The sequence below is a fragment of the Osmerus eperlanus genome, chromosome 7 (assembly GCF_963692335.1).
Source record: "Osmerus eperlanus chromosome 7, fOsmEpe2.1, whole genome shotgun sequence".
In the NCBI taxonomy this organism is placed as follows: Eukaryota; Metazoa; Chordata; class Actinopteri; order Osmeriformes; family Osmeridae; genus Osmerus; species Osmerus eperlanus.
The window spans coordinates 20,465,060-20,488,755 of record NC_085024.1 but is presented as its reverse complement, the minus strand read 5'-3'; the positions used below and the strand labels follow the sequence as shown (position 1 = coordinate 20,488,755).

The window sequence follows — 23,696 nt, the reverse complement described above, 5'->3', positions numbered from 1 at the left end:
CTTTTGTTTTGTCCGGGGTTCAGACATCCTGCCCACTGTCTCTCGCTCTCTTTCCTCAATTTCTACATCTGACATTCTCCTTTCTTTCCTCCCTCTTTCTCTGCGGTTTTGTTTCCTCTGGTTGCTGAGTCATTATCAGTGGGCTGTGTTTTTGGATGAACTGCCAGCTATATTAAGGCTAACAAACTCTCCCTTTGTCTTTGGAAATAGCAGGAGAACATTTGGTTTGTGGTTTGAGTCTTAGTGGTATTCATTTTTATATCTGTTTTGTCACCCTGCAATTAGAATGCACTTTATCGAACACTTGAGCTTGTGTGTGTGTGTGTGTGGGGGGGGGGGGGGGGGTGTCAGTGAGTGGGCCATGGAGAATATTTGTCATGCTGTGCTTTTGAATGTGTGCATGTTTGCAGATTTACATGTCTTTCTCTCTCTCTTTCTCTCTCTCTCTCTCTCTCTCTCTCTCTCTCTCTCTCTCTCTCTCTCTCTCTCTCTCTCTCTCTTACTTTCTCTGTCTCTCTCTCTCTGTCTCTCCCTCCCCCGTCTCCTAGGTAACATTAAGAACACGGAGCCGTTGGACTCCAAGCACCAGCGCATTCACACCTTCTGGGTGACCGCTTTTGACTGTGGAAAGAACCGCGCTCAGGTCGACGCCCAGGTCGTCGTCGCGGTCAAACCATCCTGCAAACCTGGCTGGATCGGTAATCAATAACCCCCAACACGTCCTCACACTCTTTATTCACAGCTTCCGATTCAACCCCCACACCCCCCCCCACACCCTCTCCACCATTGCTACCATGGCCTGGGCTGCATAATAAACCTTTTCATGTCCGTGTGCCTGACTATATCTGAATTAGTAACAGCTAAATGGTTTCGACTGTGTTTAATTTAAATCACTCTGGGCCTCATATTTATTGAAAACGATGTCTGTGCTGTTTGAGCAAGGAGAGTGTGTGTGTGTTGTCCTGTTGCTAGGATGGTCCAAGAGGGTGGAGTACTCCCCCGGCTCTGGAAGCATTCCCCTGTTCCCCTCCCTGCACCTGGAGACCTGCGAGGAGACGGTGTGGAACATCCAGGCCACCGTAGATCTCCAGACCGGACACATCGGGAAGGGCTGTGACAGAGACAGCTATTCCGACAGATCAGTGCGGCGACTGTGTGGTGGGGTCGCATTTTGTTTAAACGCTGTTTGTTCATTTGGGTCATTTAGTCAGCCCCCCCCCCCCCCCCTTCGAGGCAAGTAGGGTGAAGTGCCTTGCTCAAGTTGCACAACGTTACTTGGCACGGCAACCTTCTGATTAATAGCCAGATTCCCTAACCCCTCAGCCATCTGACATCTGAAATTTTACAGAAACAAACACTGTTTGAAGATGTAGTTCATTTAATATATGAAGTTAAATTGTTAGTAAGACTTTATTTTTTATTTTTTATATAGCACATTTCATACAAGAATTGTAGCTCAAGGTGCTTTACATAAAATCAATAAAAACAATAATACAAGTGATAAAAGTAATGATTAAAATAGCAAGTCTATAAAAACAATAATATAACTAATAAAAGTAGTAAAACCCTTCTGAGATAAAATTACTTAAATGCTTCGGTAAAAAGGTAGGTTTTAAGCTAGTCAGTATGAAACACATTTTAAATTCCTGTCTCATGTCTTCCTCAGGTGCTGTCAGGGGCGAGGTGGAACTGCTCCCGCCTCCTTCCCCAGCAGCCAATTGGACTTCAGCCCTGCCAACTCTACCCTCTTCTGATTCGTCGCTGGTGTTCTCCTTCAATGGCTCCACCCACGTTGCTGTGGTACCTGACTCGGTTGCCGCGGCGGTGTCTGGCGACCACTTTACCCTCCAGCTGTGGATGCGAAGGGGAGGGGCCAATGCACAGCCTCCAGCCAATCAGGGCCGAGGGAATCGCAGGGAGGAGGAAACCATTGTCTGTAGCACTGTGAAGAATGGTCAGTAACTGCAAAGATACATTCTTTTAGACAACAGTTGATGCTAATTTAAATCAAATAAAGTCCAACCTTTCCTCTCCTCATCAGGTGGAAGTTTTTGGAGCAGCAATGCGCATTTTAGCTGTTTATTTAATAATTTAACTGTCAATCTATACTTGTATAAAACAGCAACATAATCCAAGTGGCAAAGTTAGTTTGCCGTGTTGCCTTGGAGAAATCACTCATCATTGTGTTGCCTAGCAGCCGGAAAGTCAGCTCACACTGCACATGCGCAGAACAAGCTGTCTTTATTAATTTGTTCCAACTGTCTGTAAAACTCTCCGTGTTATGTGACTATCGCATAAAAGAATAAGAACACCACATGAGCTCAGATTTGGTGTGAGTGACAGGACAAGTGCGTACCCAGCTGTGAGCTGTGTTGGAGTGGTTTGACACATATGCAGATATGCAGCTTGTAATGAGGGGTAGCTTATCATGAGAGCCACAGCTAGTGTGTGTGTGTGTGTGTGTGTCTCAGCAGCTTCAGTATACCTCAGTTGTCCTCCACATCTCAGTGTCTGAGCTCAAGTGCAGAAACCACAGGCTGGGAGACAGCAAACTTCGGCGTGTTAGTTGCACAACAGGAGTGTCCGGTTTTCTCGTTGAGCGTCTACATATTGTAGGACCACTCTCACGAGACAGACTTCTATAAACACTCCCAGTGTTAAATGAACACTTTGAATGACATGTTCTGTGCTGCCTCCCTAACTGTCCCCATGTCTGCCTGACTACATCCTCCTTCTAACCCCCCCCTGAACCCCCTCATGGTCCTGCAGACGACTCTTTCTCCCACTACTCCCTCTCCGTCCACGGCTGCCGCCTCTCCCTCTTCTACTGGCCCGACGTCTCTGCCGCCCGGCCCGTAAAGTTCCTCTGGAAGCTGGAGCAGGTACATTACATTTACAGTTAGTTAGTCATTTAGCAGACGCTCTTATCCAGAGCGACTTACAGTAAGTACAGGGACATTCCCCCCGAGGCAAGTAAGGTGAAGTGCCTTGCCCAAGGACACAACGTAATTTGTCATGGCCGGGACTTGAACCGGCAACCTTCTGATTCCCTAACCGCTCAGCCATCTGACCCTGGGTACTGTGTCCTCAGGTCCAAACGTCGTCCACTATTATCTCTTAAAAACAGCCCCTGCCGGCCCCTGCTATCTAGTTCAGGTGTTAACCCATGGTGGACCTTGAGATTTAAAAAAGGCCAGTTCTCCACAGAGGGTCTATATACCTCGCAAAAACTTAGCAGGAGCTTAATACTTACCGGAGGGAAACTCTTCAAATGTAGTTTCGAACCTCCAATCTGGTGGTCGGTCTGCAGTCAAATGCTCCACCACTGAGCTATACTCATCCCTTCCACCCAATTCTTTTTTGCATTGTTTGCATACTTTCTGTTCATTGATTAGAACCTCGTACAGAACAATTAGATGGGAGTTTAGGATATTTGGAGAGCCCACATACTATCACACACTCTCCTGTGAGTGAATGCTATAGGATGCAGTGTTTGTATGTTCTAAGGAAACTGTAGAGTACCTCTGCATATAGAGAGATTGAGGGGATTGAAGATAATGCGGGATGGTTACAGGGGGTCTGGGGTCGTTGGGAGGGGATGGGTGGGGGTTGGGGTTGGAAGGGGGGGGGGGGGATAAGTGGTTTTGGGTGGAGCGACTGGTCCCAGACAGATTCATCTGGGATGGGGGCAAGCTGACACAGACAGGATTTGGCAAATCCCTTTTGTCTCTCTCTCTACCTTGCTGTCTGTCTTTCCCCCTGTTTTTCTATCCCTTTATCTCTCTATCCCTCAGTCTTTATATCTTTATCTCATATCCTTCTGTCTCGATTTTCTTTGGTTTTATCTACCTGTTGCTACAAGAAAGGACCTCTGAACATTCTCGGAAAGTCGACAAAGAACCTATCCCCTGTATTCTGACCCTTGACCCCTCCTCCTTGGCAGGTGTGTGACAGTGAGTGGCATCACCTGTCTCTCAGCGTCCAGTTCCCCTCGGTGACCCTGTATGTAGACGGGGTGACCTTCGACCCCGCCCTCATCCACGACAACGGTGCCATCCCCAACCCTGCCCCCCATCAGCGAATGGTTATCGGCGCTTGCTGGGGTGAGGACTGATATCATGTATAACTCGCCTGTCAATCAATCAGAGACAGTCCTACTCAACATTTCACAGGCCTAACACAGTGTTTTCCATACATTGATTTATTTGTGGTTGGAACGCTATGGAAGCAAATCAGTGACATAATGTTTTGAATTTTAAAAGGGATTTAATACTTCATATAGAAATTTAAACACCACCGAATTTGTTGGTTTTGATTTAAACTCTTTAAAATTGAACTATGAATTTATGTCAATGTATTTTTTTTTCTTTCTATTTAGCTCAAATCCCTTGTTGACGTCCATATCTACACTCACATCTAACCGATACTAGGACAGAGTTTTTACACGTCTGGCTCCGCCCCTGCCTACCACCACAAATATGATCACATTCTGTGGGAAACACCGTTAACATAAGCAACAGCAACAGCAGGTTAAAGCCTCATTCAGCAAGTCAGACAACATTTGCACTCTGTCTCTTTGACTTCTCCACCTCATTTACCCAGTTATATTTTCCTGATATGCCCTGCATCTTGTCAAGCTATTAATATCACTTGACATTATCAATTATTTATAGAAACAAAACAACAGGCAGGCCAGACTGTTAGTTTGCCAGCTACACCAGAGATAATCACTAAAATGGGACACTGACTCCTCCAATTACAGAGACACATACATGACTGTGTGGTGCCAGATGCTAGTTTTAATGAGGAGATGGTACACCTATTTTCAAACACTCCCACCCACCCCTCCACCCCCCCACCCCCCCTCCCCTCGTTCAACATTCCTACTGTCTGATCTTCATTGCTTCACTCTTTGTCTTGTTTGTTTCCTCATTTATATTTCTCACCCATTGTACCCACACTCTCACCTCTCGGTTTCCTCCACAGAGCCAGAAGAGAAACAGAAGGACATCATTAACAACACGATCCCCGAGAGCAAAGACACCGGTGACTACATTTCTGTTGTTAGGAGTGTTTGAGAGTCTGTGTTGGGTGTGGAATTGTGTTTTGAGTGTTAGTGTGTGTGTGCGTGTGTTTGTGTTTAATCCATATGTAAATTCTTGTGTTAGGTGTATTCACTGTCTGGTTGTATGATCCTCAGGGAAGTATGTGGGTGGATATCGAGGCCTGTTGTCAGGGGTGACGGTGAGACCAGGAAGTGTCGAGCCCCACAGTGTGGTGGAGTGTCTTTACGCCTGCAGGGAGGGGCTGGACTTTGGAGATCTTGAAACTCTGGGCTCAGGCATGAAGGTAAACTTCAATTTGACCTTGTTCATTTTTACCTTCAGCCTCAGCGCGCGTGTTAAAAGCAACTTCCTTAGTTTTTCATCGGAACGGGAATATGATCATTTGTAGTTCATACCTGTTTGTGGTGGCTTATTTGTGGCGATCCCTTCAGAATCAGCTTTATTGGCCAAGTATGTGTACACATACAAACAAGGAATTTTACAAAGTATTACACAGAAATAGTAGGCTGAGCAAAAAGGTTAAACAACATACGATGCAATAAAAATAACAATCTCTATATACAAGTCAAGTGGTAGACGATTCAAATATTGCAAAGGAAATACAAATTGAATAAATGAATGGATGGCGTGGAGTGTGCAGGATTTATATTGACAGTCACTGTCAACATCAGCATCAGGAAATAAATATGTGACCTCAGTGCATGTACCGTGCATGGGAGTCAGGTGGCAGAGTGGTTAGGGAATCGGGCTAGTAATCAGGAGGTTGCTGGTTCGATTCCCCGCCCGTGCCAAATGACGGTGTGTCCTTGGGCAAGGCACTTCACCCTACTTGCCTCAGGGAGAATGTCCCTGTACTTACTGTAAGTCGCTCTGGATAAGAGCGTCTGATAAATGACTAAAAGTAAATGTACCTTTTTGTCTCCTAGGTACATGTGAACCCCAGTCAGTCAGTGCTGGTGCTGGAGGGAGACGACATTGAGAGCTTTAACCGCGCCGTGCAGCAGGTGACCTACAGGAACTCTTTACGGTTTGCCACCCCTGGAATCAGGCCCCTGAAACTCACCACCTCCCTCAGGTATGCACACACACACACACACACACAAAGGCACACACACACACAAAGGCACACACAAATACACAAATACACACACACACACACACAAAGGCACACACAAATACACAAATACACACACACGCACGCACACACACAAAGACACACATAGGCCACAGATTCATTTGCTTGGAGATATTTGTTAGACATTGAACTCCGACATGGACTTAATAGCTTTATAGCTTAATAATAGCTTTATAAAAAGGACTTTTAAATGTGTATCATGCATTTACATGTGAGTCACAGTAAAGATACACTCTGGCTATCTTATCTTCTGTTTATCTTTTGGTCAAGATTTTGACCATTGACCAATTGCATATATGAATGACTTCATATATGCAAAGCCACTCCTTAAATACACCCTAATATTATTAGGGTGTATAGACCACTTCAAGGTGTGATTTTCTGAATTTGTGTCAAGTTAGCTTAAGCTGATTATTTAAATGACACATAATGCAGAAAAATGTTTAGCTGTGAGTGAGTTTTGTGGATTGAATCGAGATCTAATCTTACGTAACGTGAACGTTCCTGCCTTGCATTGGTTGAGACTTGGTGGAAGAGCACAAATCTAACACTGTAGGAAGGAAATATGTGGGTCAATGCACATGACTTCTTTATCCACTTTATTGATAAAATATTCATTTGCTTTGCGTGTCCTGTACGTTTGCAATACAAAAATAATTCTTATTTTCCCCTCAGGTATTTAGTGTTTTTATTATTTGTATGGTTCTGTCCGACTTGAAGCTCAAGAGGTTATGTGTATTTACCAGGTTTCTAACTGGATTTCAGTGCGGAAGAGTTGCTGTTATTTACGCTGTTCAGAGTATTTTTAAGATTAGTCGGATTCCAGGTCAACAGTTCCTCCAGATGGCTGAACAGCAGGACCTTCTGGAGAGACTCATACAAGCAGCTGCTCAGTTACACAGATAGTATTAGAGAAGTTACACAGTGTCTATTTCTCTCTCTCCCCCCTCTCTCTGTCCCCCTCTCTCTCTCATTTACACACACACACACACAAACGACAGATTACAAAATAATTCTGTAATTATTTCTATTTAATCTGACTTGAAACTCATGAAAATCGGTTAATAAACATTTCTCTTCCTTCCTTCTTCCCTCTCCTCTCTCTAGGTGTTTCAACGAGGAGAGCTGCTTGTCCCTGAAGCAGCTGGAAGGTTACCTGGTGGTCCTCCAGCCCGACGCCCCTCAGATCTCCCTCTCGGGCGTCGGCCCCCACCTGGCCCGCCCGGCGCCCGAGTTCGAGGGTCCTCGTGGCGTCCCTCTGTTCCCCGAGCTGAGGATCGTCTGCTCCCTGTCCCACGCTGTCAACACAGCTGCACAGGGCATGGAGGGTGGAGGTGAGTCAGAAGACCCCCATCCCCCCTCGGCCAATGCGTCAAGCCCCTCTAGGTCTCTTCATGTGGGGGTGATATCCCGGATCCACCCCAGGACCAGACCCACAGGCAGCTCACAACGCTTCCTGTCTCAGACCGGACCGAGCGAACGTTCGTGGGCCTGTACAGAGCGAGGGAAGAGCGTTGCGTCTGCGTTTCACATCACGTGTGTTTTGTGATGATGGGGATGATGATTGCGTAACTTCTTGCGTTGGGGAGCGCAGTCCACGGAGGCCTTGCAGTGCTTTATCTGTCAGCACTTAATAGTGTGCGTACTTTACTTTGTAGCTCTCAAATGGGATAGTCTCGTCTTATCCGGCTAATCCTCCAGGTTCTCTTAACCCCTCCACCAATCCCTGACTACCTTTGTCGATGTCATCTCAGGTTTCAGATTTTCATGTTTGTCTTCTTGTTCTTTCTTTCTCCATCTCTCCCTCCTCTCTCATCCTCTCTCTCTCTCCCTCTTTCTGTCTCCCTCTCTCTCTCTCTCCCTCTCCCTCTTTCTGTCTCCCTCCCCCTCTCTCTCTGTCTCCCCCCCCCCTCTCTCTCTCTCTCTCTCTCTCTCTCTCTCTCTCTCTCTCTCTCTCTCTCTCTCTCTCTCTCTCTCTCTCTCTCTCTCTCATCCCCTAGCTCTGATGTCTGATGCTGTGGCCCACACTCTCGACGGCTGTGAGGTCCAGCCCCTGGGGGAGGAGCTTAACCCGGAAAGGGAGGAGCTTCTGGTGACTTGGATGCTCTGAGAGAGAGAGGTCTAGAGATCATCAACACCACCGCCTACATTGCCATCACAGGTACGGCTATATCTCTGGCCCCTGGTACGGCTTGTGACCTTGCAGCAATCTGATAGCAATCTTTGCAGCTGGATAGGTTAAAGAGATATGGAGGTTATCACAACCACCCACTCAGAGGACAAGTCCTGCACATGTGCGTGGTGGTAGGGTTGAAGGGATGGTTTTGAAAGAGGTCCATCCGCCTTCGTGTAGTCAGAGTACAAACGTTCCTCTCCTCCTCTCCGTTAATCAAGCAATGTGATTAACATGATATTGGCCTTGTATAGGTCTTTAGGTAAAGACACACAAACCACGATCCTATCTCATCTCCACACATCTCTAGACTATACTATATAGTTGTCTTTTCGCTGCACAATCTCTCTCCTTTTTCTCTCTACACATTCCGTGACTACACAGAAAACACCATCCCAGAGGGTAGATGGTAGGGCTGCGCCCAGCCGGTCATGTGACTCATGACAAGGTTGATTTTACCTCGCAGTCTCGAAAAACGTTCCTGTCCTCCTCTCTGTTCCCTAGGAGCCGAGTCCATCTCCGTGTACGAGGACGTCCTGCGCTCCGTGCGTTACCGGCTCGCCAAAGGCTCCGCCCGGTTTGAGAGGGCGCTTCCGGCTCTCCTGCTCGGAGATGAACGGACGATACACCAGCAACGAGCTCACACTGGAGGTGAGGCTGAACACCAGACTGTCTACCTGGCGTAGCACAGCTCTGTAGTCTGGGTTTACACTGGGGAAACATACTCGAATCTAGTTAGGGTTTTTCGGTTGAAGACCCGATGGATTTCTCTAATTCTCCCTCTCTCTCTCTCTCTCGCTCTCCCTCTCTCCCCCCCCTCTCTCTCTCTCTCTCTCTCTCTCTCTCTCTCTCTCTCTCTCTCTCTCTCTCTCTCTCTCTCTCTCTCTCTCTCTCTCTCTCTCCCTCTCTCTCTTTCTCCTTTGTCTTTATGTCTCTCTGTCCCGCAGGTAAACTTCCTGCATTCTCTGGACAGCCTGTACCACCCGTCCCACCTGCTGGCCTCTCAGCAGCAGTTCCTCCACCCGTCTCACCACTCCGGAGAGCTTAGCGGACACACCCTGCCCAGCCCCCACCGCAACTCAGGTGCGTCTCATGCCGTCATCCAGCCGTTATCCTCCCCTCCCACCACAAGGTGGCAACGTCATCGAAACGGCAGCTTTTTTACCAAGTCCAAGACCGTTACCTATGGTTACCTCAAGATAATTTGTGACTTAATAACTGTAGTAAGCACTGAATTAGGGTCTGCATTTTCTTTTAAAGATCTTTATAGATAAGGTTAGGACCAAAGGTAGGCTTATCTGATCTCAGTTGTGACCTTTGGTTGTTTATTAACTCCTCTTTCTTCTCCTCAGTGGTGCCTGGCGCGGCCACAGTCATCATCATGGTCTGCGTTGGCTTCCTGGTTGTCATGGTGATCCTGGGTGTGTTCAGGATCCGCTCCATACATCGCCGTGGCGAGGGCGCCAGGGGTGGGGCTAAAGAGGGCAGTGGCCAATGGGATGACTCTGCCCTCACCATCATTGTCAACCCTATGGAGGTAAGGATCTGTGTGTGGGTTCGGGGGGATACGAGTGAGATACGGCAAGCAGAACTCGGCTCTCGGTTCTTGGGTCAGAACTTGGGTCTGCTTCCGAAAAAAAGGAGCACATCTTGTTTCAAGGCATGTACGGTCAATCCCTCCATCAGAAGGGTTAGTCTGAAACTGTCTGTCTGTCTGTCCCCTTCTGTCTGTCCAGTCCTACGAGTCTCGTATGGGCATCTCAGCTGACGCTGACGCTGAGGGAGAGGAGGAGGAGGAGGTAGCAGAGTCCCCCGACGACGCGAGCGACGACCAGCGAATCATCATCAAGAAGGAGGGGAGGGACGGTAACCCCCGCCGCTACTGAGCCCCTTTCGCCCGTTACCGCGGGAACCTCAAACGGGGGGGCTCTCCGCACACGCTCACGGCGTGTCGAACATCAACAACTGCTGACACCTCTAGTCTATGGAATGTACGCTTACAAAACACAATGCACAATACATACAGGGATACTCCTGAGTCTTCCCGTGACCCATCACTACACAAGACCATCTGTCAGCTGTTAGCCAATGACAACACAGGCATACGTTATCCACGTAAATGTTCTATGGCACAATGTATACAGTATAAACTTATTGCCTGACTAAAACCACCCACAAAAATCGTACGTGGTTCACCAATTCTCCATAATAAGGTATCATACGTCGATATAATTAAAATTGTTAAATTGCAGGTTGGAAGAACACTTGTTTTGAAGCGAGATTGTATATTGTGAACTACCTGTGTCACTCATCAAAGGCTTACACCACACACGTTAATATTCAAGCAATGTGATTAACATGATATTGGCCTTGTATAGGTCTTTAGGTAAAGACACACAAACCACGATCCTATCTCATCTCCACACATCTCTAAACTATACTATATAGTTGTCTTTTCGCTGCACAATCTCTCTCCTTCCTTTTTCTCTCTACACATTCCTTGACTACAGAGAAACACCATCCCAGAGGGTAGATGGTAGGGCTGCGCCCAGCCGGTCATGTGACTCATGACAAGGTTGATTTTACCTCGCAGAGTCTCGCTCTGGTGACTGTGTCCTTGTTGCAAAATCTATAGACAGCCTACGGAAAACCACTGATGGTCGTTCATAATTAGAATGCTCTGCACTAAATTACCCCCAAAAATTTTTCATTAGTCCAGGTACCTTTAACTTGTTATTTAATGACGTTGTATCTCGCTAGATACTTTTGTGCGTGCTGTCTGTATGTTTTACCTCACTATTGCAGCTTGCTTCGATGTGCTCAGCTTTGCAGTGACGTTGGATAGATTTGAGAATTTGCTTGCACAGCACTTAGAAATTGAAGCCAGCTTTCATTTTGGCATACAAACCCTGGATGCAATTCTACGGGGAAGAAAGCAAAGCCTTCTCATTCTGAGCGTGTCTAAATTGTCCCTATATCGGCCGGAAGACCACAGAAGAATCACCTCTAGTCGCTCAATGTACCTCTGACCCCTCTATGACACCTGTAATCAGATTGATCCTCGTGACATCGTCCCACTCTTTGCACACTGCTATTGTAACTTCAGGACACACAAACACAGATATGTATACACACACACACACACTACCCCTGCTGTATCCAGAATGTCAGCTCAGCTAGGGCAGTTTGACTGTATTGATTGTATTGAACTTTATGTACATACAATTACTTGTTATTATTACTATTATTGCAGTTCCACGTGGCTCTTTGTATGTACTTGTAAAGAGGGGCAGCATAAACACTTGGTTATTTATTAGTACCATTGGTATAGTTTTCCATCTGAACTGTCACATATTTCTAAGATTGTCAAATCTGAAAACAGAATAATGATAATAGTAGTAGTAGTAATAAGGACGATGATTCCTGGCTTGATGAGTGTCAATTAATTTGTGTGTTATATTGTTGTAATTAAAAAAAAAAACTTCACATAAATGGAGGGTGCATTGTTGTGATAAAGCTACTCGGTCGTCTCTGTCTTTCACCCTTTTTCCTCTTCCACTCTTTTTACAATCTGTCTCGTTCACTCCTTTCACCCCACCCCTCCCCCCTCGCCCACCCACCATCTTTTCCCTTCATTTCAGTCCGGTCTTCTCCAACACTTTTGTTCAATGAATGTACAGCTGCCAGCTTACTCTCATCCTACAATCCCTTCTTCATTCCTCCTCCTCACTTCTACTTCCCTCTGTGTCTCTTGCTGTCTGTCTGTGTATCAATGTGCAGTGATAAATCTGTCAGTAAATAAAGCCTGTTGTTTTTAAATGTAATGTTAAGAATGGATACAAAATGCATTAACTTATATTATTACTATGGTTACTATTGGGACATCAACTGTAATTATTGATACAATGATACTATTATGATGATTGATTGTTATAACCGTCTAAAACATTACAAAATTCATAATAAAAACACTCAGATGACGTCAGTATTCTGTCCTGTCTTTATTACCTCTAGGTCAAACGCCAAAAGGTCATTCATGTACAAACATTCCTTAACCAGTTCCATAATATTCCTATTTACTTTCCGGTAACCTTCAATGTCTTATCTTTACTTTTAGTGAATAACACCTTCTGAGAAAGAAGTCAAATTTGAAGTAAATTATTTTGCGCTTTAGTCTAAGAATCACAAGTAAATACACATACAAGGAAAGTAAATAAAACACTAATATGTAACAACATTGAAAACGTATTACAACATATGTAATCAAAGTAACTGACATTTAGAAAATTCACATTACATTTTTTTTCTTTTTTATTCTGGTATTAATCTATGATGATTTAGATGATTTAGGTCATTTTACATTTTAGTGAAGATTAATATGAGGATTCCTCCATGTGACATTGAACAAAAAACTGAACATGTAAAATGATGTTCAATTAAATGTAAAAGTCCAAATGATGAGAATCGCAGGAGAGAGGATCAACCAGGAATTCGGGAAGCCAATGTCATCATGAATAAACCTACTACTAGTAGTACTGTTCCATACATTAATTCAAATGGCAATTTCAATGCTTCCTGGGCCTTCTTGTACATGTTGTAGGTGTAGTGCCTTCTTCCGTTCCCCTCCACCATCCTCCTTATCTTCTCCAGCAGCTCTGGGACCTGGGTGGTGTTACCTCTGGCTTCGTTATCAAGGACATGATATCTGCGCCCACAGCGGTGATATAGTTTAGTGAGATCCTCATTCTCTAGAAGAAAGTTCTCTACTGTTTCTCCCATTAGAGCGTCACCATGAGTGAACAGCAGGATAGTGAAGCCTGCAGCCTCGTCTCCAAAGTTATCCTGGATCCACCTCTCACAGTTCCTCTGCTCCTGTGTGAGTCTGTCCCTCAGACTGATGACCAGCAGGAAGGCATGAGGTCCTGGGAAGGACAACCCTAGACCCTTAACTAACTCAGATTTGACTTCCTTTACTTTCTGTTTGGATAACCCATCACCAATCCCTGGAGAGTCAACGACATCGATCTTCATCCGATCCACATCCCCACTCTGCTTCTCACACTTTGTGGTCACAGAGTTTCTAGAAAGTTCAGCCTTGAAGGCATCAGATCTCCCCAGGATGGTGTTTCCTGATGCACTCTTCCCTGATCCTGTCTTACCCACCAGAATGACCCTCAGGTCATCAGCTGTTGGATTCCAAAATGTAATGTATTACATGTAAACAACTAGTGATATTTAGTCTTGTACGACACTATGTATAATCCAGTCGTAAATAGATGGTATGTTCGATCACATGTCATCACAAGTTTCTTTTTATAAAGACTCAGAACATGTTTATGGCACTGTTTGTCTTATGTTTTTCAATCCTACACATTCTACTTACTCTGCCGAGCCGCACTCTAAAGTGGGATTAAAACAATCCACCAAACTGTTTCTATTGTTTTTGTAAATTATTTAATTAGTATGTTACTGAAAAAAACCTGTGTAATTTAACAGAAAATCAGCAGAATACTGTAGCTCTTACCTTTATTGGACATGGCGATGTTAGAGTCAGAATGAGACAGTTGATCAGAACAGTCCGTCTCACTCTTCTTCTCAGGTAAATGTCTGGTCGATTACAGGAAATCATCTGATAAAAGGAGGAGGTGGAGGAATGAAGAAGACAATAAGAGGTGTCCACAGTCCTGGAGGAACCAGTTTCAGGTTTGGCAGAGATGTAAATATGTTCATCATTAGTACTCAACCTCCACTGTGAGTGACAACCTTGATCTTGATAACCCTGATGAGTCAGATCTGACTTCCAGTAACCTCCAGACTGCTGTTCTCTATGAAACTGCAGGGCTCTCAAGTTTTGTCTAAAGTTTGGTGTGGCCAGTCAATCACACAAATACAGATTACTTGAACAATAGATAATGCACATTGCCCGTGATCAAATTGGTGGAACACACAAAGATTCCTGGAATTATAGATAGGGCACAGTGCCCGCATGATGTCGGTGACACTGAGATTTCTGGATTTATAGATAGAGAGTGCAGTGCCCGTGATGCAGCTAGTATTGACAGTTATTCTCAGTGGCTTTGGTACCAAGATCCGTTCTGCAGTCCAACGAAACTTTGAAGAGTGCCCGAGAGATAGAATCATTGGAAACTCGCTGCCCACTCAAACAAATACACAGATACACAGATACACAGACAGACAGACAGATCCCTGGCATTATTATATGTAGCCTATAAAATAAAATATAGCCTATAAAAAAGTAACAACCTATCTATCTAAGTAGCACACACTTGATGCTAACAATTACATTATTATTCATTGTGTGATATACAACTCTGCTGTAAACACTTATATAAAAATAAAAATACAATTGTGACAGAAAATTATGTTTACTGTAGGCTACCGACTACATTCTTAGACTTGGCATTCAATCCTTACGCAAAACACGCAAAACATTTTACGTAGTTCGAAACCGTCAATCAAGGTCAGTGTTACGCCTCTTTTGTTTCATTTGTCAGATGTAGGCCAGCATAGGTATCATAACTGCATGTGTTGTATTGTATTTAAAAATACTGGATGGCTGTCTTCTTTTTTGTATCGCGGCCAGTTCCTTCTTGTTCTCACAAACCGCTAAAAGCCAACAGCATTCCGAACACCAAAACCGTCGTATCTTCGTCATTCAACGTGCACGTAAACTCTGTTTGAGAATACAATGCACACGATTGGCAAGCGTATCCGTGCTCAGTGTGTAGATTGTGTGGGTCATGGGGGAATGAGGTAAATAAAGAGACACGCGTAAATAAACAAGGCTTTACCAAACGTTAGCTAAACCTTTACTTTTTATTTGCTGGAGAGTCAAGCGACTCTTAATGCGCATAAATCGAGTCTTAGCAACCGGAGCTTCAAATCTGACAGTACTGTAAAAGAAGAAAGCGGAGGAGAGACACCAGCAGGAGGTGGTGAGACAAACATTAATATTATGCTATCAATCCGTCTATATAACTATCTACTCATAATTTTAGCTCTCCGTCATGCCATGATGCGCATTTTGTAAGGTATGTAACCTTACTGAATTTCCGAACTTGGAATTGCTCACGAAGCTGGATTCTTGTCCACTGCTTTCCTCAACACTAAAGGCTACCGCTAGCAACTTAGCAGTTCGGTACTGTAGCACCACATAGCTTATTATTTAGATTGTGTGTTTCCTAGTATCTCTGAAGGGACTCTTGGAAGACAGTGCTTACAATGTAAGTGCATAGTTAAGTCTCACACAGTGATATGAAAACAGCATGCACACACCGATATGTGATTATTGTGAGGTAGCCTAGTGTTTAATAGGTGGCAAAGTCTTCTTCTCTTAACTATTGGTGTTATTAGGTGACACACCACTGCAACAATACCCAGATATGTTCTGAGGGACTATGAGTGTGTTGGTCATTGTTGGAGTACCAGCAAAGCCCTTTCTAGTAATCCTTAGTTATCTGCACCCAACCAACAGGGTTGTATACATGTGAATGCATAAACAGGTGATGTCATCTTGGTCTGTTGTTTATCAGTTGAGTGTTACTGTGTTTATTAATATCTTTCTATAATCCTCTTAGTGTGACCCTAATCATACAGAAGCTGTTTGGTCAGTGGAACAAATATCTTTAACATTTATCGAAACTGAGATACACGGTAGTGAACCACCTGTGGTCAAGACAGCATTGTTGCCCAACTTGCCCTGGACGTTCGGTGAGCAAGTGGTCTTATTTTATGTATTTGTTTGCAGGTGCTTAGCATTTATGGTAACAGTTAATGTCAGAGAAATTTCAAGAGCTTAAAATCTCCTTTTTTGGGAATGTGCATTATGGAAATGTTCATTCTTTTTTGTTGTTGTGCCTGAGAGGTTTCGACAGTGGGCATAACAATTTCTAGTTTAAGCATCTGTCAACCTAGATGTAGGTCAGGCTATTTGAGCGTTAAGAGTTGTCTCTGTTCCACAGCATTGGCAGCAGCACTCTTTATTGGCGAGGGGGATTGAGGCGAGGCAATCTTCTCGACAAAGACGTATGTGGTGTGTTTGTTGGTTTCCTTTCCTGCTTTGCTTCCTTGCTGAAGGAAGCTAAAAGTCAAACCCGGTCAAAATCGACCCATCTGGAGCCAGTTTGTCTGACGTTTGCATCGGCGTTCCTTGGAGGGTTAGGGCATCAGGTGTGTTAGTGTCTGAATGTACAGTGTGTGCATGGGTGGATTTGTGAACCAGTTTGTGTGTGTGATTGTGTGTGATTGTGTGGTGTGTTTGTGTGAGTTATTGTGTGGGACAGCTCGGGGCTCTGTGACTTGGCACCCATGATGAGATTTCAGCTTGGCCCGGCTGACTCCCCCGGCCTCAAATAGACCACCGTATCTCTCTCTGCAGCGCTGTTGAACTTCGCTCATGCCAGTTGTTGTCGACTTCCTTGACTTTTTTCGGGACCATAAGTAGCCTTTGGCTGGTTTATCTCTGCTCCCTGCCATCTGCTTGGTTTAATAAATAAAAAACATAAAAAAAATAAGATTTATTTTTTCATGTAACTTAACGTTTAGGTTAACTTTCCGTTTCTCTATGTTTTCTTCAGCTCATAGGTGGCCCGATCGGACCGAGTGCTGCCCACTGTTGCCATGGCGATGCGGGAGCTTGTGGATGCGGAATGTGGGGGAGCCAATCCCCTCATGAAGCTGACCAGTCACATGACCCAGGAGGGAGGGGCTTGGAGACACCGGTCTACACCCACGGTAAGTAATTAATTGAAATAAGTAATTGTTTTTGATGCCATTGGGTACATTTAGCAGTGGGCCTTTTAACTGCACGTCCAAGGACATTTTAGCTCCACTGGGTCATAGAACTGCAATATACAGGTACATATTACAAGCATGTTTAAGGATATCAATCTAATCTATTTTCCCTTCCAAGATTCCTCCAACATCAATCGAAATTGCAACTGAAGAGGAGGTATGAGCTCTGCTTTCCATTCACAGTGTTCTCTCTCTTATACCCTCCATACTTGCACTCTCCATAAGGTGTTCCGTGTGAGAGTGTGTTTTATCAGCTAAGAGAGATTTCGTTTTGTAGTTGGTGAATGAGTTTCTGCAGTCCCCTGCCCGCCCCCCCCACAGCTTTGACATGGGTCAGCTACTGGAGGAGATGCAGCAGATCGACCAGCAGAACTACAGACCGGCTCCACAGAGAGGTACGCGCACACACACGCACACACATGCACACACACACTTCAACACGTCTCAGTGGGTACAGGGTGATTGAATCATATCGATGCAGCTCCGGGCGTCGCTGCATTGGCGCTGTCTGGCGATTGGGCGTCCGAGTTCCTGTCAGGAGCAGACTCCGCCTCTTCGTCGGGGCAGGCGGGCCTCGGTGACACGGCCGATGCTGATTGGACCAAAGAGTTCATCACCGATGCCACAGGTGCGTCTGTCCCTTCTCTCTTTCCTTGACCCCTCTTTTGTTTCCTCTCCTCTATCTTTAAAAGTGGCGTCCATCCTTCTTCATTCTCTTCTTCTCTCTCCTCTGTTTATGTGTGTGTGTTCTCCTCCCCCTCAGATCCAGGGCGCTGGGCGGAGGAGTATCTGGAGCAGTCGGAGGAGAAGCTGTGGCTGGGAGACCTCGGAGAGAAGGAGCATGAGTGGTGAGGAGGGAAAGAGAGAGGGAGAGAACAAGAGAGAGAGGGAGAGTGAGGGAAGAAGAGAGAGAGGAGAGGAGAGAGAGAGAGGGAGAGGGAGAGGGAGAGGGAGAGGGAGGGGGAGAGGGGGAGGGGGAGAGGGAGGGGGAGAGGGGGAGGGGGAGAGGGAGGGGGAGAGGGGGAGGGGGAGAGGGAGAGGGAGAGGGAGAGGGAGAGGGAGAGGGGGAGCCCACAGAGAGAATGTTAATATCAGGATGTTAATATTGCACTCGGAAATCCAACAGGACAAAGGAGTACCAACCAGGAGACGAGCTGAAGCAAACAGCCAATGAGCTTGTCTCAAAGGTTGACGACCCCAAGTTACAGAACACAGAGGTGAGCGTGTGTATTTGTTCTGTGTGTGTTTGTTCCTTGGTTTCTGGGCCTCGTCAATATGGCCGGTTCACACTTTGTTTTACATATCTATTTCCATTGCCCTCTCCTCATTCTTTTAAATGTGTCTGCCTTGAGAAGCACAGTCATGCGGTACCCTGGTCCTTGCAGCTCGGCTGACATGCTGCATAGTGTCGGGCTCTCCTGTAGTTAGAGTTTACAAATGTACCACAGCTTCTCTCTTTCATTGACTCAATGGATCATTGTATCGTTTTGATCCATTCGTCGTAGTCATAGTAATTTCTATTTGTATGTGTGTCATTGTTTTTGTTGTGTAGTTCCTGCGGTTCATTAGGCAGATTGGCGAGGGAAGTGTCACAGTGGAGGACAGAGCAGGAAAACAGGACACAGATAGAGCACAGGCCCAGGAGGCTCAGAACTGGGCCTCCAACCTCAACCAGGTACGAGCCTCCTCGCTGTGGACACTCACCAGGAGGGGCGCGTCTAGGCTCCGCCCTCATGTCGTGACCTGTGAAACGCACCTTCCCCTGTATTCGGTTCCCCTCGGCCTTTATGTGGCGTTCCAGGTTTCCCTGCGAGCAGAGCTAACTCGTTTGTGGCCACCCCCCCCCCCCTCTCACTGTCATGTGAGTGATTGGCCAAGCTGCGCAACATTGCGGGTAGAAGTTTCACTGGGATTTAGGAAAGAATGTTAAGATGGATTGTGGAGTCTTTCTACTGTTTATATAGTCTTTCTGTCCGCAATGTTGTGTCTGAAGGGCCTGTCCTAGATGTCCTCATCTCAAGACAAGCCCAGTTTCCCTTGTGAAGTCATGTTTTTGCTTTTTACCCGTCTAGGACTAATTCCGTTTAATTTCAGTCATGTCAAAAAGTGAATTTAGGAATTTCACGTCATGAAAACTGAGTTTCACTGAATTGTCCTGATTTGGCTTTGAGTTAAGGGATTGGATCCCACCAAGTGCATATTCTTCCTTTCAATGTGTGTTCATAGCTGTGGTGCTGTAGTCACTGGTAGCCCTCTGACATTTACTTTCTCCCTCTCTGACCCCCTTATGGATTCTTGGCTTACCCTTCCCTCTATTAACAACCTGCATTCATTTATACATAATTAAATCCATCCTGCCGCAACCCAAAACAAATCTCCCTGAACACCCCCCCCCTCCGCACCCAACCCTCCATAAACTCCTCCCACCTCCCTGGTTGCCATAGTTCCTGGTCAAGACGGGGGGAGGGAGTCTACCTCTGGAATCCCTCGAGTTCAATGAGAAGATTGACAAAGCTAAGGCCAAACAGGCCCGGCAGTGGGCAACTGTCGCCAGGCAGGTACGACCTCCCGTGGTGTCACGACAGCGCCACCCTGTGGCCGTGCTGCAACTAGCTTCTCAGTTGCAACTGAGCTTACGACGCCACTTATTTTGCCGTGTAGAACTGCAGGCTTTAGTTACAGTTTTTTTGTGTTTGCATAAACCCCTGGAAGATATAATTTAGTCTACATGTATGTAGTGTGCTTGTTCCTCCAAGAGTGGGAAGGGAGAATGGGAGAGGTCCTCTGTGTTATGCTGCCCAGCGCTTTGATATTTTCTTCCTTCAGCCTTTTCCATTGCTTCTCCTCATATTTCCCTCCTCTGCTTACGTGTCGTCACAACCTCAGTTTCATCAGTTATCAGTGCGGTAGAGTGAAACACATGGGTACCCATGAACCCTTGCTGTCACTTCCTGGTCTAGGTGTCCGTGGAGTCAGCTGAATCCTGGGTAGATGAGTTTGCTGCGTCTGGTCCAGACTTTCAGCAGGCCAAAGCTGCAGTGGAGGTGAGGTGACGACCTCACGGAAAATGACAAAGTTAAGAATTGATGTGTATAGGTCTAGACTGATTCTGTGTGTGTCTCTTGTGTTTGTGTCGTGTGTGTGTCGTGTGTGTGTGTGTGTGTGTGTGTGTGTGTGTGTGTGTGTGTGTGTCAGAGTGACGTAGACTTCTGGGAGAAGCTGCAGCAGGAATGGGAAGAAATGGCCAAAAGAGATGCTGAGAGTCACCCCTGGCTGTCAGACTTTGACCAGCTCCTCACCACCTCGTACGACAAGGTACCTCTCCTGGAGTCCAAAACAGTCCAAAACCTCTTTCTCCAGACCGTAAAGTGTGTAAACGGTGCGTCTCGTCAACGGTTTCGGCGATACTTCTTGAGAGCCCTGACATCATCTCCCTCCCTCCATCTCCCTCCCCACAGGGGTACCAGTTTGAGGAAGACAACCCGTACCTGGCCCACCAGGACCCCCTGGCAGAGGGCGTGAGGAGGATGGAGGCGGGAGACATCCCTGGAGCTGTGCGTCTGTTTGAGAGCGCGGTGCAGAGAGAACCAGAGAACCAGCTGGTGAGGATCTTAAATCCCGGTTATCTCAAACCCCGGTTATCCAAGAGCTTAAATTGAGAGTCGAAATTCCTTGTGGACTCGTTTTCTTGCCGCGAATGTTGCAAATGAGAACTCTTCCTGCCTGTCAGGCTGTTTACTAAGGGGTTTTGTATTGGATCTCTTCTAGGCTTGGCAATACCTTGGCACCTGTCAGGCAGAAAACGAACAAGAATTTGCGGCTATTAGCGCCCTACGGAAGTGAGTTAAGGGAATAGCAACAGCTCATCAGCCCAAAATCTGTCTCCTATTCCCTACTGTTTTGTAAATCCTCCATTCTCCTCCCTCCATCAGATGCATAGAGCTGAAAAAAGACAACCTCACCGCTCTGATGGCCCTGGCTGTCAGCTTCACCAACGAATCACTGCACAGGCAGGCCTGTGAGACCCTTCGTGATTGGCTCAGGCACAATCCCAAGTACCAGCCAGTCCTGGAGCAGAGCGAACAGGAGCGTGAGCAGGCTGGAGCCAGGGAACGAGAGAAGGAGAGGGAGAGATTTGGGTCGCTGCTGCCAGAGTGAGTGAGGCACCACGTGCATACGTCCATCTGCTATCTGTCCCGAAACTCTATGGTTCAACAGCGATATGTAACTTCATGAGCAATCAAATCAATGATGTGTGTTGCGCTTTTTTTTTTTAAGTTTTAAGTTTGTTTGCTGTTTGCCAACAAGTACCGGAACACTGGAACTCTTTATTCTGTTCCTCTTCCCAGTTCCATAACAGTCTAACCTGTTCGTCCTATGTGGTGGTTCTAAATACGAAATTCCAAATGCGTAAATACTAATCCTACCCCTCATTATTCTGCACCATGCTCTCTCTCCCCTCTCTAACTCCGCCTCTTTTGCAGGTCCCTGTTTACAGAGGTGCAGTCTATGTTCCTGAGCGCGGCCAACTCAGACCCTGCCCGGGTGGACCCCCAGCTGCAGTGCGGTCTGGGAGTCATCTTCAACCTGAGCGGGGAGTACGACAAGGCCGTGGACTGCTTCACTGCTGCCCTCTCTGTCACGCCACAGGTAACAGTCAGGAGCCAGGTGGCTGAGCGGTTAGAGAATCGGTCTAGTAATCAGAAGGTTGCCGGTTGGATTCCCCGCCAGGCGATGACGTTGTGTCCTTGGGCAAGGCACTTCACCCTACTTGCCTTGGGGGAATGTCCCTGTACTTACTGTAAGTCGCTCTGGATAAGAGCGTCTTCTAAATGACTAAATGTAAATGACTAAATGTAACATGGCGACCCCTGGTCATGACAATGCAACGTCTCGCTCTTTCTCCCTGCCTCTTTCTTTCTTTTTTTCCCTTTTGATTTGTTCTTTTGTCTATTTATATTTCATATCTCTTCTTCTCTCCCTCCCCCTGCCCCCCACAGGACTATTTGCTGTGGAACAAACTGGGGGCCACTTTGGCCAATGGGAGCCGCTCGGAAGAGGCTGTCGCCGCCTACAGGAGAGCTCTGGAACTTCAGCCAGGATTTATTCGTAGTCGATACAATCTGGGTATCAGCTGTGTCAACCTTGGAGCGCACAGGTCAGAGACAAGATTACCTGCTAGTAGGATTAGCTACTAGTAGGATTAGCTACTAGTAGGATTACCTACTTGTGTCCATGTATCTACTGGTCTTTGCCGTGCTTTTTCACTCAACATATTTTCATAATTTTTCATCTTTTCACCGCAGGAATGCAAAATAACCCATCCTGTATGTTGTCCTTGTCTTCCTGACAGGGAAGCAGTGGAGCACTTCCTGGAGGCCTTGTCTCTCCAGCGGCAGGCCTCGGGGGAGGGGGCCGGAGCCTCCAGGGGGCCCGGCGGCGTGGCGGCCACCATGATGTCTGACAACATCTGGTCCACGCTGCGCATGGCGCTGAGCATGATGGGAGAGAGCTCGCTGTACACGGCCGCAGACCGGCGCGACCTGGACACCCTGCTGACGCACTTCTGCCAGAGAGACGTGGAGGGGGGGGGCGAATGAGGGAGGGGGGCCGAGGAAGGGGGGGTGCTGATAGAGTGCGAGTGTGCGTTGAGCGGAGGAAGGTGTTTGGGAGAAGCAGAGAGAGAGACAGAGAGAGGGGGGGCGGGGGAAGAAGACAGATTGGGAGAGGGGGAGGGGGAGAGAGAGAGAGAGAGAAAGAGAGAGAGAGAGAGAGAGAAGGGGGGGAGAAGGGAGAGGGAGAGGGGGAGAAGGGGGAGAGAGAGAGGGGGAGAAGGGGGAGAGAGAGGGGGAGAAGGGGGAGAGATAGGGGGAGAAGGGGGAGAGAGAGGGGGAGAAGGGGGAGGGAGAAGGGGGAGAGAGAGGGGGAGGGGGAGAAGGGGGAGAGAGAGAGGGAGAGGGGGAGAAGGGGTAGAGAGAGAGGGAGAAGGGGGAGGGAGAGAGAAAGAGAGAGAGAGAGAAGGGGGAGAGAGAGGGGGGGGAGAAAGAGAGAGAGAGATAGGGAGCGAGAGATGGAAAGATGACAGATTAGGAGAGGGGGGGGGAGAGAGAGCAGACAGTGAGAGAAGTGGTCGGCCACCCAACAGGGACAATGTCAGTGACTAATGGCTGGAGGACGGTTTCAGGGAAAGAGGAACGAGGGGAGAGGAACGGTGGAGACACAGGTGTGGGGGGTGAGACGTTGTTAATCCAGTAAGATAAGGGACTCTATGCTACATACAGTGTACACTTAATGCGCATTATGACTTTCATCTACTATTATTTGTATGTATCGTTCTCTCCCTGGAGGCTGTAGACTGACCGGCAAGCTCTGTGACAATGTCCTGTTGACAGCTATCAGCTTCTGGTTATATTCACAGTGTGTCTCCACATACCACACCCTTGGAAACTCATCTCTTTATCTTTGGTTTGACCATCTGATCTGAAGAAACAGGGCGGTGAATGTACTT

The 23,696-nt window shown here is 46.7% G+C and overlaps 3 protein-coding genes across 11 annotated transcripts in view; 2 read left to right on the top strand and 1 right to left on the bottom strand.

The window, feature by feature from the left end:
• Positions 1 to 11,913, top strand: part of clstn3 (calsyntenin 3) — a 17,323-nt gene extending 5,410 nt beyond the window's left edge. The window contains 16 exon segments of the mRNA XM_062465746.1: positions 549 to 698; positions 973 to 1,158; positions 1,667 to 1,954; positions 2,770 to 2,882; positions 3,944 to 4,103; positions 4,987 to 5,046; positions 5,201 to 5,349; positions 5,993 to 6,141; positions 7,309 to 7,535; positions 8,202 to 8,291; positions 8,294 to 8,362; positions 8,879 to 8,961; positions 8,963 to 9,025; positions 9,322 to 9,457; positions 9,727 to 9,911; positions 10,111 to 11,913. Of these exon segments, the coding sequence (XP_062321730.1) occupies positions 549 to 698; positions 973 to 1,158; positions 1,667 to 1,954; positions 2,770 to 2,882; positions 3,944 to 4,103; positions 4,987 to 5,046; positions 5,201 to 5,349; positions 5,993 to 6,141; positions 7,309 to 7,535; positions 8,202 to 8,291; positions 8,294 to 8,362; positions 8,879 to 8,961; positions 8,963 to 9,025; positions 9,322 to 9,457; positions 9,727 to 9,911; positions 10,111 to 10,260 (2,258 nt within the window). The 3' untranslated portion in view covers positions 10,261 to 11,913.
• A 459-nt stretch (positions 11,914 to 12,372) lies between these two features.
• LOC134023552 (GTPase IMAP family member 4-like) lies at positions 12,373 to 14,244 on the bottom strand. Its single transcript, XM_062465748.1, has 3 exons — positions 14,119 to 14,244; positions 13,899 to 14,003; positions 12,373 to 13,560 (listed from the first exon to the last, which is right to left on the bottom strand). Exons 2-3 carry the CDS (start codon positions 13,909 to 13,911, stop codon positions 12,854 to 12,856), a joined length of 720 nt encoding a protein of 239 aa, XP_062321732.1. The 5' UTR covers positions 13,912 to 14,003; positions 14,119 to 14,244; the 3' UTR covers positions 12,373 to 12,853.
• Positions 14,245 to 14,946: 702 nt separating this feature from the next.
• pex5 (peroxisomal biogenesis factor 5) lies at positions 14,947 to 22,794 on the top strand. 9 transcript variants are annotated; one of them, XM_062465740.1, is made up of 20 exons: positions 14,947 to 15,330; positions 15,581 to 15,618; positions 15,973 to 16,105; positions 16,357 to 16,420; positions 16,972 to 17,128; positions 17,307 to 17,345; positions 17,466 to 17,583; positions 17,670 to 17,816; positions 17,952 to 18,036; positions 18,315 to 18,405; positions 18,741 to 18,863; positions 19,633 to 19,746; positions 20,149 to 20,232; positions 20,384 to 20,503; positions 20,647 to 20,790; positions 20,957 to 21,027; positions 21,121 to 21,342; positions 21,673 to 21,838; positions 22,189 to 22,346; positions 22,542 to 22,794. In XM_062465740.1, exons 5-20 carry the CDS (start codon positions 17,015 to 17,017, stop codon positions 22,786 to 22,788), a joined length of 2,043 nt encoding a protein of 680 aa, XP_062321724.1. In that variant the 5' UTR covers positions 14,947 to 15,330; positions 15,581 to 15,618; positions 15,973 to 16,105; positions 16,357 to 16,420; positions 16,972 to 17,014; the 3' UTR covers positions 22,789 to 22,794. The 9 variants fall into 9 exon arrangements, with proteins under 9 accessions (XP_062321724.1, XP_062321723.1, XP_062321726.1 ...); XM_062465739.1 differs by lacking the exon at positions 16,357 to 16,420; XM_062465742.1 differs by lacking the exons at positions 15,973 to 16,105; positions 16,357 to 16,420.
• Positions 22,795 to 23,696: the final 902 nt, after the last annotated feature.